The sequence below is a fragment of the Triticum aestivum genome, chromosome 5D (assembly GCF_018294505.1).
Source record: "Triticum aestivum cultivar Chinese Spring chromosome 5D, IWGSC CS RefSeq v2.1, whole genome shotgun sequence".
In the NCBI taxonomy this organism is placed as follows: domain Eukaryota; kingdom Viridiplantae; phylum Streptophyta; class Magnoliopsida; order Poales; family Poaceae; genus Triticum; species Triticum aestivum.
This window is the reverse complement of record NC_057808.1, coordinates 133,864,673-133,880,672: the sequence shown is the minus strand read 5'-3', so window position 1 is coordinate 133,880,672 and position 16,000 is coordinate 133,864,673. Positions and strand designations below refer to the sequence as shown.

Genomic DNA, 16,000 nt, shown 5'->3' with positions numbered 1-16,000 from the left:
GTGTCTCGGACTAGCACTGAAGCAGAGTATAAGGCGGTTGCCAATGCACAGCTGAGCTCATTTGGGTATAGTCTTTGTTGAGAGAGTTGGGAGTCTCTCCAGAGCAGCCACCCGTTCTTTGGTGTGATAATATTGGCGTGACGTATCTTTCGTCTAATCCAGTTTTCCATGCTCGTACCAAGCACATCAAAGTTGACTATCACTTTGTCAGGGAACGTGTTGCACAGAAGCTTCTTCATATCAAGTTTATCTCCTCCAAAGATCAACTTGCTGACATCTTCACGAAGCCACTTCCACAACCTCAGTTTGATGGTTGTAGGCGCAATCTTAACTTGCTTTGTACTTCAGGCCATAGATAAGATTGAGGGAGGGTATTAGACAATATTACGTAGCTTCTGTATATAGTTTGTAATCTTGTATTTGTACACTTGACGTATGTCTATATATATGAGATAGCCATACCCGTATTGGGTGTCGTGCAGTTTCCCACAAACATAATTTTAACAGCCCCTGGAGCATCTGCCACAGTCACAGCCCAGCCGAAGCTACAGGGCCCGGACATCCGGCCCCCGCCTGGAAATCCGGCGCCCATCACAAAACGTCACCGAAGCTGGAGCCCGCCAGCCCGGACATCCGGCTCTTCCCGAGCCGCTGGACATCCGGCCTCCGGCCCGGAAATCCAGACACCGCTTATCCAGAGAGCACTGAGGCCGAACCCCGCCAGCCCGGACATCCGGGCCCTCGTGAAGGCCCGAACATCCGGCCTGACGCCCGGACGTCCGGCCCCGCCTGTCTGCGCACAGTAAAGGGCCGAGGCCCATGTACCCCTTCGCCCACCTAGACTATATATACTCCTCCTCCTCCCTCTTTCTAGGGTTAGCAAAGGATTAGCTCATTTGAGAGATAGAGCTTTGCTCATCCACTTGGTTACTTCTCCATTGGAGTCCACGACCTCTTCGGAGAAGATCCCCCAAGCGGATTCAAGACCCCTCACGGGAAGACCCCCTCAAGACCTCCTCACGGAGAAGAACTTGCTACTTGTATCGCCCCTTGTTGATCGTGGATCGTGTATCTCTTTGTGTTTCGAGGATCTAGCACATGTGTAATCGAATTTGTTTTCCCCTCGTGTTCATCGCGGGATCTGCTCCAATCGTGAAAGATCGGGCATCTAGGGTTCTATCCTACATCATCTTGGAATCATGAGCCACGTTGATCACGATTTTGGAGCCTCCCCTCTTCGTTTTCTAGCCTTATTTTGTTGATCATGTCCCAAATTCGAAAATCCCCACAAAAATAGCCCCCCAATTTTTTTATGATTTGTTGGTGTGATGAAGTTTTGTTGGATTTGATCCGCGGATTTCATGTATAGCAGGTAGATCTAATTTCCCCCAACTTTTCTCCCAATTTCATCCATGCAATCATCCGAATTTATGTTGAGCTCCAGGCCGTACCTCGAGGGTGGTAATGAAACGGAAGACAGAGTCTTCTGCATGCGGCACTCCAGGCCGTACCTCCATTACCGTTGAGCTCCACAGGACCTACTCCGTCCCCCATTTACGTACACCGCACACAGCATGCAGCTAGCAGGCAACGCCGTCGCCCGAACCGCTTCCTCGGTGTCCAGTCTACCATTCGCTTGGTGACCATGTCGTGCCGCCCACCACCAGCCACTGCCGCCATCCTGCTCTGCACCCAAGGGGGAATGGTGAGCCTGTGTGACACTGGTGGGAGCATGCCGGCCGGTGTTAACGCCGCGCCATTGTCTTGACGAGTGAAGTCTAAAATAAACCCTGACGTTGTAGGGGACGCCGTAGATGAACCCTCACCTCCAAATCCCTGAAATCGGTACCCCGACCTCTTCGATCCCGGTCTATCCTAACCCCACATATGTTTGGCAGACTGGGAAAAGCACAATCCTACCGGAAACTCGCTTGTCTCATGTCACGCGGGTCAAAACATCATAGCCATCTTCCTCGCTGCACAATCCTGATTGGAGATGCAGCCGGGAGTGCCTGCTGCCATATGGTGAGCACGCAGGCCATGATGGCGATGGCAGCCGTGTCCGGTGAGGAGCTAGGAGCCCAGCACGCCAACGGCGCAGAGCTGTTCGTCATCAAGAGGATGATGGATGCCATTAGGGATCACCGGACCAAGCTCAACATCTCCCTTGGCTTCGTCGACGCTGTGTCTCGGAGGGTTGCCGCCGTTCACGACGACAAAGCTCCAGGCGTGGGCGCGCACGGCAAAGGCGAAGACGACCAGAGCCACCTGAACTTCTGTATCAACGAGCATCGATTGAGCATTTAAGTGTTGCCGGAAGACACATGCGTACAGGGCTGGCTTGATATAGTCATGTACACGAACTAGTACGTGAGTCAGTGAGTCTGGCTTGATGGATTAGATTATCTCTTCTGGGTACACGCATGCGAGACGCCAGATACTGATGGGATCACGCCTTTTCTATTACATCAAACATGATTTTACTCATCCATGGTTTGGATTAACCGGGATCTGTAAATACAGGGTACCAATTTCAGGGATTTAGAGGTGAGGGTTCATTTACGACGAGCTCTACAACCTCAGGGTTCAATTTAGACTTCACTCGTCTTGACACTGGTGGGCGCGCGAAATGGTTGTCGCATGGGCGTGGCTGATACGGCCCTGCCCTGTTACGCTACGCTACGCTACACAGGCATTAACTCCTACATATAGCAAGCAGCTAGGCTTAATTTGGCGTCTACACGTACGTCACTCTCACTCCGTATCGTATCGGCCGATAGCTTGGGTTCATACGCCGCCCATGCCATCCATATGCGTTCGTCCATACGGATCCATACCCCAATCTAGTGATTAATTCCTAGCTCACTCGCTACTCGATCACAGCTGCACTCTACAAGGAGTATATATATAGGCAGTATATAGCTCGAGGTGTAGCTTCGGGTACATATGTGCATATGTCCAGTACAAGCTCACACTTTAGAGAGGCGCGTCAACAGCTAGCTACCTCAAGAATCAAGATCTCTCGTCTCTGATCCGCCATGCCAGTCTCGCACCGGGACTTGCAGCTTGACGCCCAGCCCTCCGCCGCCCTACTAGACTGCGGTCAGGACGGGGATGTCCCGAGACGGGTGTGGGTGCCGGGGCCGGTGATCGTCGGCGCGGGGCCGTCCGGGCTGGCGACGGCGGCCTGCCTCAAGGCTCGCGGGGTGCCGTCGCTGGTGCTGGAGCGGGACGCCTGCGTGGCGGCGTCATGGCGGCACCGCACGTACGAGCGGATGCGGCTTCACCTGCCGCGCTGCTTCTGCGAGCTCCCCCTTGCGCCTTTCCCGCCGGGCACGCCGCCGTATCCGACAAGGGACCAGTTCGTCGCCTACCTTGACGACTACGCGCGCGCCTTCGCCGTCGAGCCGCTCCTCGGCGCGCGCGTCCGGGTCGCCGCCTACGACGCCGCCATCGGCTTCTGGAGGGTCACCGTCGAAGTCGTCGGCAAAGACGCTATGACAACGATGACGACGGAGTTCATGTCTCGCTGGCTCGTGGTGGCCACCGGCGAGAATGCGGAGCCTGTGTGGCCTGACGGTGTGGAGGGTATGGACGTCTACCGCGGCACGATGATGCACACAAGCACCTACAAGAGAGGGGACGAGTTCGCCGGAAAGAAGGTGCTCGTTGTCGGCTGCGGTAACTCCGGCATGGAGGTCAGCCTCGACCTCTGCGACAATGGCGCAAAGGCATCCATGGTTGTCAGGGACAAGGTACAAGCTTTTATTTACTCGTACACATTTGCACTCACAAAAACGATGGTTCACCTAGGGGGAGAAAAATACCACTCGTGCATTACCTTGAACAGCCGAATTTAGATCGGTGAGAATCAAAATTGTACGACAACATAATAACTACAATTTGATGTATCTCAATTTTTCTTTTTAGGATCAAAAAATGAGAACCAACAACTGGGCTACTGCACAGTTCAAATTACATAGTACTCCCTCCGTATACTTTAGAGATCTAAACGCTTTTATATTTCTTTACGGAGGGAGTACTCCTAAATAAATATAAGATCGTTTGGATCACGAAAATTTAATTTAGTCTCTCCACAATTTTAGGCTGCCGCAGAGAATTCGTATTTCAGGCTGTCACTGTTTGTGCCAGTACTCTTGGGCGGTCAATTTCATAGTGCCACGTGTTCTCCTTTTTTCACAGTCCTCAATAGATTCTTGTCACTTCCAGCGGAAGTCTTTTTTTACATGACTTCCAGCAGGCGTGTACACAATAATACTATGCAAAATCAAAATCAACAGCGACAGCATAAAAATGACGTTGCATGCAGCAGAAAAAAAAGATCGGGTTTTATGCAATTGTTGTTGTATCGTCTCGATTTGCTGTTTTTTTTTTGAAAAGGAGGTCATCCCCCGGCCTCTGCATCGGAGAGATGCATACGGCCACTTTATTAAAACAAGTTCAACAAAAACAAATAGTCTAGTCTATAAAGTACGGTTCACAGAAGGAGCTAAAAAGATAAAACAAGATAAACTCAAAGCCACAACCGGCCGGACGAAAAGATACTAAGGACATATCCTATTATGTGACCGCCATCCAAACCGGTTGAATATAGCCCGTGCTATCATCTCCCACCGGTTGCACCCAGTAGCCAGCTGCTCCCTGGAACCCATAGGAGTGAGTAACGACCACGTACGGATCCATGCCGTAGCCCTGAAGATAACATGCAAGAAATTAACAATAGCTAATCTGTTAAAAATCAAATCATTCATGCAGTTCCATATAGCCCAAATAAGTGCCGTCTCGAATCGCTGTTTGAGTCGATAAAATCCCTTTATGAAGATATATCATAAATGTTGAACATATATCACAAATCTCGAATGGCCGAGAAGAAAATAAAATATTACTTGGATCATAGGACTTCTATGGAAAACGATGTGATACTTGCAGGGGGAAAAAATCCGAAAAGGGTCAATGCATGCTGTTGTTTTCTTTTTGGACAAGGATCGCGCAACACTAAGAGTAATAGGGGAAATTTCAATAATTATGTGTTGTGTTATTTCATAAGTGCAGTATCAAAATCTATGTCAATTCATGATAAAAATGTGTGTAAAAACATTGCAGAATTTAGTGAGAACATTCAACGGTTGTACCCACATTAGGCAACGGAGATGTCAATAAAACCCAAAGATAGTGACAACTACAAACTACTCGATTTATTTCATCTTTTCGCATAAAAGGATTTAACCGTTGTATTAAGATATTTATAGCATTTACCTATTAACTGCATTTCTTTACATCATGCAGGTTTATAGGTTAACTAAACTTGCATATCTCTCTCATGCTATTATTTTTTGTAAATTTGTAGCTTCATGTGTTGCCTAGGGATATACTAGGCATCTCAACATTTGGCCTATCAGTATTCCTTCTCAAGTGGTTTCCCATGAAATGGGTTGATGCCTTGTTCCTCTTCTTCTCGAGGTTGATACTTGGCGACACTGAAAAATACGGGCTCCAACGACCTAAGATTGGCCCGCTCCAAATCAAGAAATCAACCGGAAAAACACCAGTGCTCGACATTGGAGCTCTGAGAAAGATCAGGGATGGCGAAATAAAGGTAAAATATCACATCACCCTTTGTCGGATATGCTTAATACTTCACTACTCCCCCCGTCCCATAATGTAAGATGTCAAAAAACATCTTACATTATGGGACGGAGGGAGTGCATAATTGCTAGTACTAAAGCGAAAGAGCATTGCATCAATCTGACGGAAAACAATATGAGTAACTTAATTGAATATGTTGTAAAAAGAACATAAAGTACCTTTTTCAATTAATGGGGTATTAGGATTGCAGCATCCAACTAATGAATAAGACACGCACATTTCCCACAATTCAAATTTGACCATAAATTAGATGAGAAAATATAGATTTCTGTGATTTAATAATTATACCACTAAAAATTACTTTTCAATACAAATTCAACGGCATAATTTTTATGACATATAATCCATATTTGATTGGTCTAATTTAGGGTCAAAGCTGAATTTTGATATGCGTGTGCATCTTATTCATTGAAATGGGGGTGTAAGTACAAAAGTTAAAAGAAAACTTTTGGTGCAAAATATCTACTCCCTCCATTAGGCTGGCCATAGTGGGGGTAACATAAGTAGGGACTCGCAAACATGCTTATGTGGCAGGCAATTAAAGAAGAGAGATGGTTATAGTAACATAGGTAGATACCGTAACATAATAAATGTGATGCTACTATATGTCGTGCATGGCAATAAATGAGACTATATATGATACTAATCTATAATACTATACACTATAGAGGTACTAGTAACATAGACTAGTAACGTATGCATGTTACTAGTCTAAGTTACTCCCCACTATGACCAGCCTTAGAGCATCTCCAGCCGTTCGGCCCCCCAGGGCACCGAAAAATAGCGGCCTGGGGGTGAGCCGACGCTAGTTCGGCCCCTGGGGTTCGGTTCGCTCCCAGTCACACGCCCACGGTCGCCGCGGGTTCGGCGAAGTTCGTCTTGTTTTTTTTTCAAACTCGGCGACTTTTGCATGAACACGGCCATTTTCGTCCAAATTTGTACAAAAGCGTAAAACATGCGTGAAAACTAACTTAAATACGAACTTAAAACGCCTAGCTAGTGCCGCCACCGTCGCCGCCGCCGCCTTCTACATGCCGAGAAGCCTGTAGAAGCGGGTGCAGTCGCCGCTGCCGTCGTCGTCGTCGTCGCGCGCCTCGCCCGCGGCATCCCTGCTGCACCCCTCACCCGGGTCGCCGACAGCAGCGCTTGACGGCCCGGCCTCGACCTCGTCGTCGTTGTCGATGACGATAACGCCGACCTCCTCCTCGGCACGGCGACGCTCCTCGGCGCGGCTGCGAGCCTGGGTCTCCAGGTAAGCTCGGCGCTGGCGGCGCACCTGCTCGCGGACGTAGTCCTCCCTCGCCCATTTGAGGGCGGACTCGTCGTCGGGTGCCACCATGCCGATGTGCTCCGGCTTCACGGTGGGCGTGTCCGGCTCGGGTTTCGGCCAGACAAGGCGAAGGGAGCGCCTCGTCGGTGCCGTCGCAGGCGACGGCTCGTTGATGACGAGGGCGCCGCTCCGCGCGCGACGCCCGAGCGGTGTCTCCTCCGGCTCGGGCTTGACGGGCCGGATGGCCGGCGAGCCGGAGCCCGACGAGGTGGACGACCCCGGCTCCATTCGCCGCGGTATCCAGGAACTACCGCGGCGGCGAGAGAAGGAGGGGCGCGACGGGTACTCCAGCCGCGGCACATTGCCGGTCTCGATGTGGTCGAGGACGGCGTCGAGTGTGCGGCCGGGGACGCCCCACCACTCGCACCGTCCTTCGGAGTTGTGGCGGCCACGGGGAACGACGCCGTTGACGGAGGCGATCTGCTCCTCGCGACGGCGCTCGAAGTACATCGTCCACAGCGTTTCGCTGTCGGGCGCGTACCTCGGCTCGTTCCGCTGCTCCTCCGTCAGCGTCGAGCGGATGCGGGCGATCTCCGCCCGCCGTGCGGCTCCTTCGGGGACGGGCGACACCGGGACGCCGCCGGTGCTCAGCCTCCACGCCCCCGGCACGCGCATGTCGGGCGGCGCCGGGTACTCGGCCTCGTACAGAAGGCGCGCCTCCGGCTCCTGCAGGTGTCGGCGGCCGAAGCCGTTCGCCGCTGCGCCGTCGCCTGGGTATCTCTCGGCCATTTCGCTCGTCGCCGGTGGAAGGCAGTGGGGGGAGAGCTCCTCAGCGGGAAGAAGGCTTTTCGCGGGAGGGAGAGGGGGAGGGTGTGGTGCTCACCGGCGGGGAGGGGCGCCTTTCTATAGCCGAAGCGGGAGTGGTGGTGGGCGGCATGCGGGCGGACGCGTGGCGCATGCGAGCGGACGCGCGTCGGCGGCGTCTTCACTGCGCCGCCCGTGAGGAATCAATGGAGGCTGACCAGCACGGCAGCGCGGTAGCCCGGCAGCCTTCGCATTGATTCCCGCGGGAACCGAGGCGATGAGGTCGACGAAGCAGCCGTCTCGCTGACTCGGCGGGCCCGCGGCTGCTTCGCGCCAAAATGCTCGCCCCGGCGCCCCCGAGCGCCACCCGGTGCGTCGGGTTCGACTTGGGTCCGACGACGCTGTTCTCGGCCCAAGCCGGTGAAAAATGGGCTCCTGGAAACGCGGTTGAGCCTTTTTTGGCGCCGGCGGAAAAAAAACGCCTGGAAGGCCGTTTTGGGGCCCGGCTGGAGATGCTCTTAGGACTACTACTAGCTATAGCAACTTGTTTCTAGTACTAGTACGTGTGTGCCAGTGTAGTACTGCATTTACTGGATGATGTGTCCAAGTGAATCTAAGAGGGATTCTCCGCAGGTGGTCCCCGCAATAAACCGGTTCACCGAGAGCGGTGTTGAATTTGCAGACGGACGTAAGGAGGACTTCGATGATGTCATCCTCGCCACCGGGTACAAAAGCAACGTGCCATCATGGCTCAAGGTAGGTACATACGCGAACGTGTATGTATATTCCGTTTCTAAATATAAGTCTTTTAAGGATTTCAACAAGTGACTACATACGGAGCAAAATAAATGAATGTATATTTTAACATATGTCTACATACATCCGTATGTTGTAGTCCATTTAAAATGTCTAAAAAAAGTTATATTTAGGAACGGAGGGAGTACTTTTAGCATCATGCATACTGTCGTGAGTCATCCATGCAACGATCAAGAGTATGCAGGAAAATAGTACCATGCTGCTTCTTTTTTTTTTGAACCTCAGGAAAAGATGCTTATACAGAACATTGATTAGAGACTTCCGCCGATTGTGTGTGTCATGCATGAAAAACGACGCATGCATGCGCTATATGTACGTGGACTGTTCCTAAATCCTTTCTCCCCGTTTCATAAATCCTGTCGTGATTTTAGTCCAAAGTTAACCTAAAACCGCGACAAGAATTATAAAACGGAGGTAGCATGTCCCAAAATGCACGACCCAGACGTACACTTAACACTAGTCATCTTCAATTATGGAATTTTCTATAACTACTGTAATGAATGATTTAACTAATCATGATATACCCTATGTGTATTAGTGTATATTGGTTGTAATAACATCTTATATTATAAGATGAAGGAGTAGTGTTAAATAGTTGTAGAAATCTTTTTTTTATTTTTGCGAGCGAAATAGTTGTAGAAGTCCAGCTGCACACTTTCTGGGATGTTATCAATTTTGGAACGGAGGTGTGTGTATAGTCCTTGTCATTTCGATGGAGGTATTAGATTTAGATAGGAAGGCATGGGCAGTGACAATGATGCCAACAAGAGGGCGATCGGGACACAGAAACTCATCCAAAAAAATTTTGCGGGAAACTCATCCAAAAATTGACAATATTGATTGACAGACATGCGTGAACTATGCTATGCTATGCGCTCGCTCTATAGATTTTGCGTGCAATTTTCATTAAAGATAAAATCAACGAGTTGTCGATTTGGGCAGCGTGTGTACTTTACATATATAGAAGTCCTGTGTGGCTTGGTGTGTGTTTGTATCATTGTATGTGATCGATGTGATAGCTACAAGCATGTACTTGATTTCCTTGTACCCTTTCTTGCGTAGTTGCATCGATCATGGCGTCTAGTGTAGACTTGGACACATATTTGTTAGCTACTATATGTCCATGTCATATTAAACAATCTTTTCATCTTGCAAACTAGCTGTCCTGGCTAATGATCGAGAATATGCATATAGGCGGCTCTTTTTGCATGTTCCTGTCAAGTCGATCTTGATCTCATGCGTGCGTGTATTTCTTTCTTTTCTGGTTGTATTCTTGCTGTTGTTGTTGCACAGTGAGCTGGTCCAGCAGTGGAGCCCATGCTCGGGCGTTTGGTCCATGCAACAAGGACAGATGCCATAGGAAAACATGAGTAAACAATATTATTGAAGCTGAAAGGAATCTATATATATGAAACATGTGTATATCACGTTTCCCAATAACACCGAATATATAGTAAACCGATGCTATTTTGGTGTTGGGTTCTACTCGCACTGTCGCACATCAATCATTGAGCTATGGTTCCATGCTACAAAAACAGGAGTACAGGACAATGATCAAATGATTGGCAGTTAAGGAATCATCTTAGCAACTGTAGATGTGTCTCCATGCAAAGGAGACGGCCGCAGCCCTCACTGTTGGGAAAGGGAGGATAAAGTCTTGCCAAAAGGGACGCAGATCTTGCTGGTTTTTTCCTTCCTCCATTTGAGTTTGGTTTTTCCTGTTGAGATCTTCCTTGGAGTTGGGTGCGATGCACATGCCGGCCCATAATGATGGGGTGAGGGCCATGCATCTTTGGTGATCATCATGTGCATGGCAACAGTAGTGCTTGCTACCACACCCATTGCCCACTCTACCTTTTGTAGGGTGGCCCATCTGGACGACTTGCTTGATGCATCCCATCTGCCTCACCAGATTTGATTTGACGTTGTAGAGTCTAGCTATGTTGAGTTCTCCTAATGAGCAATGTGTAATGGATGGTTTTCCACATTAGATTCTGCACAGGTCTTTTCATTGGCCCGCCATATTTCATGATGGGCTGCGGACACCTTTGATTGGCCCACCAGATTGGGTGACTAATAATTAGTAGGAGATACATCAGCATATTTGTTTATGCTAATTATAAATAGTCATGCACATGCATATTTCAGGAGGACGAATTTTTCAGCCAGAGTGATGGGTTCCCCAGGATGGCATTCCCGCACAGCTGGAGAGGCAAGAACGGCCTCTATGCCACGGGCTTCACAAGGAGGGGTCTCATGGGTTCCTCCTATGACGCCTCCAGAATCGCCGCTGACATCGCCAACCAGTGGACCGAGGCCCTCGCCAGGAATATCACCGCTCACAATAATGCTTGAAACCTAGCCAAGGCCGATGCTCTTACGCTAGTTTCATCGGTTGAACTGTTTCATTTTCGAGTAATGTGTGCGCGTTAGTCGGAACGTGTGTGTATATATGTACCTCCAGCCGTCTAATGGGTTGATATAGAGTTACTACATTATACGTAGTACAGATATATGTATGGAATAATCAGTAAGATGCAAGGTGGCAGGTGCAGTAATGCGGTAGGAGTATTGTGCATTTGTGCTTTTCTTGTGGATTGCATTTGTGCTATATCCTTATCTTTTCTTTTTTTTAAGCGGAATTTGAGCTATATATATCCTTGTAGTGGGAGTTTTGTCATGGCCTCGACTACCAAGCACCAGGCCACAGTATCTTTTTTTTAATTGTTTGGATTGCTTACCACATATGTCACGTGGTACCAGGCCACAATACCAAATGACCACGCCTGCCCAATACAAGATTGAACCTGGCCAAATACGTGACTTGAGCCCTCGGAATATGGGCGCGCATAGATGGGCCCCTCTATGTCGTGTAAGGTGGCGGTGGCGCAGCAAAAAAAAGAGAGCACCGCCCCCCCCCCCCCCCCCCCCCAACGTGCTCTGGGCGACCCAGTCCAAGACGGGGCGTCCAATTATTTTCCTTTTTTTTGTTTACTCGTTCTACCTTTAACGTTCGGAATTTCCAAAAACTTTAATAAATTTTTTTAAATCAGAAATTTAAAAATAGTTCAAGATTTCAAACAAGTTCACCAAGTTTCAAAAAATGATAAGTAATATTAAAGATGTTCACAATTTCAGAAATGTCCACGAAATTGAAAAAATACCTTCATGAATTTAAAAAATTGTTTTAATTTAAATAATCGTTCATTAATACCAAAATATATTTCCAAAATTTAAAAATTTTATGAAAAAAGGGAAAATAAAATAAAATGAAAGAAGACAGCCAGAAAGTTCGCAAATCGGTCTAATGGGGTGGCCCCATTAGCTTGGCGCGAGGTTGCCTGTATCGTCGAGAGCAACTAATCAAAGTGCACTCGTTCGGGAGCCTCCCGAAGGGTCACTTTGGGGTGGGATGAGAAAGCGCCACTTGGTGCGCCCTCTGCCACCGCCACATGTCGAGCTTTGGGCACTCCCTCTGATTTTTATTTTTATTTCCCCACACGCGTTTTTGGCTTTTTAGATGGCTTTTTTTTGGGGGGGGGGGGGGGTCGAATTTTAGATTTTTCACCGGTCTTCCTTAGCTTTTGAAAAAAAAAACGCGAAAGAACGTGTTTTCTTTTTCGTTTCCTTCTGCAAGAAGCACGCATTTGCTTCCGAGCTCGGAAACGAAAAAAAATTGTTATTTTTTCTTTCGCGAGAGGCATGGGTTTACTTCTGTGAGAGGCACGACCATGCCTCTAGGAAACGGAAAACATGTTTTTTTTTCCTTCGGCGAGAGGCACGGTTTGCTTCCGCGAGAGGCACGGCTGTAACTCTCGAAAAAGGAAACAAATGTGTTTTTTTTCTTTGCGAGAGGCACAGTCATGCCTCCGTCGGAAAGGGAAAAAAATACTTGTGCTCCCGGTTCAGTTTTTTCATCCGACTTTTTGTCTGGTTTTTTTGTGAAAAAAACAATCATCAAAACCTATTAATATAGGATCTAGTTTTGAAGATCTCGATGCGGAAAATTCAAAGGTGAAAGCGGTTCGAGATTTGGATGCACGGTGTAAGAGATAAAACAATTTGAATAAATGGATATACGAAAATATTCTGTGCGACACTTGTCGCAACCTGAGGAGGTAGGAATGACCTTTGTAAAAAGTGCTCTTTAATTAGTAATTTTGGGTATCGTCACTATCCCAGTACCCGCCCGCGGAATAGAATCCGGCGTCTCCTATTTGGCGCTACAGGCGCCCGTTATAGTACATTGTGCAAATGGGCGCACACCTTCACCTCACGCTGGCTCGGCCCATCTTTATTTTTCCTTTTTAACGCACAAAAGCTGGTGCGCGGTGTGTTTCAAACCGCCCACCTCGTGGTCCTTGGTACGTAAATCCTATCGTGATGTGATTACATCTTCTTCTTTCTTTTCTCCTTTCTCCTTTCTTCTTTCTTCCCTTTTCAGCTTTATTTGGAACAGCTTAGTTCTATTTTATTTTTATTTTTATTTTTTTAATAAATTGGATGAATTTATTTTAAAATTGAATGAACTTTTTCCAAAATCAATGAACATTTTCATAAGGTGATTTTGTTTTTGCAAAGTCAAACGAACTCTTATTGTAAATCAATGAACTTATTCAAAAATCATTTTTTTTTCAAAGTTGATGATTTTTTTTCAAAATTAATGATCTTTTTTCAAAATTGATGATTTTTTGGGATTTTGTGAACTTTTTTTTTCCAAATTGATGATTTTTTTTCAAATTCGTCAATATTTTTAAATATAGATGAAGTTTTATTCAAACTCGATGAACTTTTACAAAATCTATGTATTTTGTTTTCAAATTCAATGATTTTTTTCGAATTCAATTATCTTTTTTCCAAAAACATGAACTTTTTTTCAAATTCGATGATTCTTATTTTCAACTTGTGCACTTTTCTAAATCCATGAACTCTTTTTCAACTTGCAAACTTTTTCCAAATCTCTGAACATTTGTTAATTTTCATGAGAGGTTTGTTTTACAATGGTCAATGGTCAACGGCCAACTGTTTGACAGGTTTTTTTTCAGCAGGAGCAGACTTTGTTTTGGCGTGTAGCGTGTTTCCTTTTGTGAATTTGCAGCGTGGCTTCTTTGAGTCGCGAACAGCAAGATGGGACGAGCAATCTTATTTTTTATTTATTGATTTTTATTATTTATGAGGCGTGAGCGATCGAGGCGTATCCTATTCAAAAGGCGTAGGAGCATTGTGCATAGAACAGGGGATCTCGTGATTGAATTTACGCTGCACTAACAACCCCACCCAGATTACATGATGCGTTTAGTTACACCTTTTCCGGTCTTTACTTCTCCAAACCTAACACGGTAGTTTCCCATTCTTCTTTCCAGTTTCGTCTTTCTTTCTCCAATTTTCTTTCTTTTTCATTTTTCATTTTTTCTTTTGTATTGTTCTTTTTTTATTTTTTGGAAAAGTTTTTGTTGCTTTTCTCTTTATTTTTCCATTTCCTATTTTGTTTCCTTTTTTCTACTTGCAAAATATGCAAACTTTTTTCCAAATTTATGATTTCTTTTCAAAATTAATGAACTTTTTTTTCAAATTCGTCAACATTGTTTTAAAATTTATGAACTTTTAAGAAAAATGATGAACTTCTCGCAAAACAAATGATCATCTGTGATCGGGCGCTCATGCGAACAGGAGCGCTGCGCGCGAGCAAATGTTCAGGCCACGGTCCAGTATGATCGTCTGTGAGCGCCAGCGAGGGTAAAGGGCGCCGAACGCGCTGACTAGGACCTACCATAGAATCCACGCGCACAAATGCGAAAACTCGTAAACTCGTTATTTGACGCATAATGCGTGAAACTGCGGCCATTCAGTTGGGTCGTCCCATTTAAGCTACATCTTTGGGATCTTTTAATGGTTTTCCTCTTATTTTCTTTTTTATTGGTTTTAGATTATATACTTTTTCCATTTTTCCTTTTTCCTATTTTTCCAAAGAACTGAAGTTTCGAAAAATGCTCACAAGTTAAATAAAAATTTATTTCCTTTTTCATGTTTTCCAAAAAAAATAGAAATTCCAAAAAATGCTCACAAGTTAAATAAAAAGATGTTTTCAAATTTTTATTCCAAATTTTAAATAAATATGTTTTGAAGATTTTCACAAATTTAGGAATGTTCAAGTTTTTAAGAAATATTCTCTATTTCAAAAAGCTCTTCATTAATTCAAAAAAATTGGGGAAATTTTAAAAAAAGTTCCCATATTCAGTAATGTTAATGGTTTTAAAAAATGTTCAGAAATTGAAAATCTGTTTGAATTTTCCAAAACATTTGCATTTTCAAAAAAGACTGACCAAACTATGCTATAGTGCGTTTCGCTACCATACCGAGCGGATAGAGTGTACGATTCGCTATAGTTCATGCTAAATGGCCCGGCTCAGTCATGGGTCGCCTGTGTGTTGCGTCCCTAGTTTGACCGAATATGACATATAGGAGCTCCCGTTAAAACCCGACAACTTTTTTTAGGGAAAAAACCAGGCAACTATGAGTCCTACTTTAAGCTCGCCTCACAGCACCACCAATATGGGTCGACCCAATAGGAATCGAGCAGAGCCAGCTAAGCCGCCGAATGATTTTTCCTATCTTTGTGATGGATTGTTTTCTACGGTTTTTCTTGCACAACCTGTTTTGTTGGGCTTCAGTCTTTTTTCATTTATTTTTTGTTTTGTTTTAATTTTAATTTTTTCCTTTTCTTTTCTTCAAATGTATTAAATACACGCTGACACATTTTTAAATACACCTTGGATATATTTTTTGATATATGTTAGACATTTTTCAAATGTACCTTAAACATTTTCCCAATGCATGTTGAACATTTTTTAAAGACCGAACGAACATTTTTATATATACGGCAAACATTTTTTTAACACTCGTAAACATTCTTCAAATATATGTCGAAATTTTTCCAAGCTAGCACAGTGCCACACGTTCCTACAAAGCCATAAAAAGACAAGGAGGCACCACCGTCTAAGGAGATCAGAATCTTTATGGTACTTGAGGCCGTAGCCCGGTTTAAGATTAAAAAGAGTGAAAAGTATAATAGAAAATCATGCTGCAGTCGTTGAAGATCTTAAACAACTATAGTGAGATGACATTTTGAATTTTTGGAACATAGATAAATGGCATGCATAAGTTGAATGCACAATGATATGGACATGATTACCTGGAATACGATCCAAAGTATTACAAGAATATAATTTTTTCTTGGTGATTTCAAATAATATTAATAATTTATAATATTTTGTTATTCAAGAAGAAAGTACAAAAGTTTATTTTATTATATGCAAAATCATTGAATATTTTTATAAGGCACGTGTGAAGATAAGAAATATATGCAACAATCGGCAAACTCCAAGCCCCAACCAGCTCCTCTCCCTCTATAAATAGAGGAGAGGGCAGCTACTTCACAACACA

At 45.5% G+C, this 16,000-nt stretch overlaps 1 protein-coding gene across 1 annotated transcript; it reads left to right on the top strand.

The window, feature by feature from the left end:
* Nucleotides 1-2,757: 2,757 nt before the first annotated feature.
* LOC123124489 (indole-3-pyruvate monooxygenase YUCCA1) lies at nt 2,758-11,120 on the top strand. The gene is made up of 4 exons (XM_044545098.1): nt 2,758-3,755; nt 5,369-5,617; nt 8,375-8,497; nt 10,706-11,120. The coding sequence occupies exons 1-4, from the start codon at nt 3,039-3,041 to the stop codon at nt 10,910-10,912; spliced, it is 1,296 nt and encodes a 431-aa protein (XP_044401033.1). The 5' UTR covers nt 2,758-3,038; the 3' UTR covers nt 10,913-11,120.
* The last annotated feature ends 4,880 nt before the right edge of the window (nt 11,121-16,000 follow it).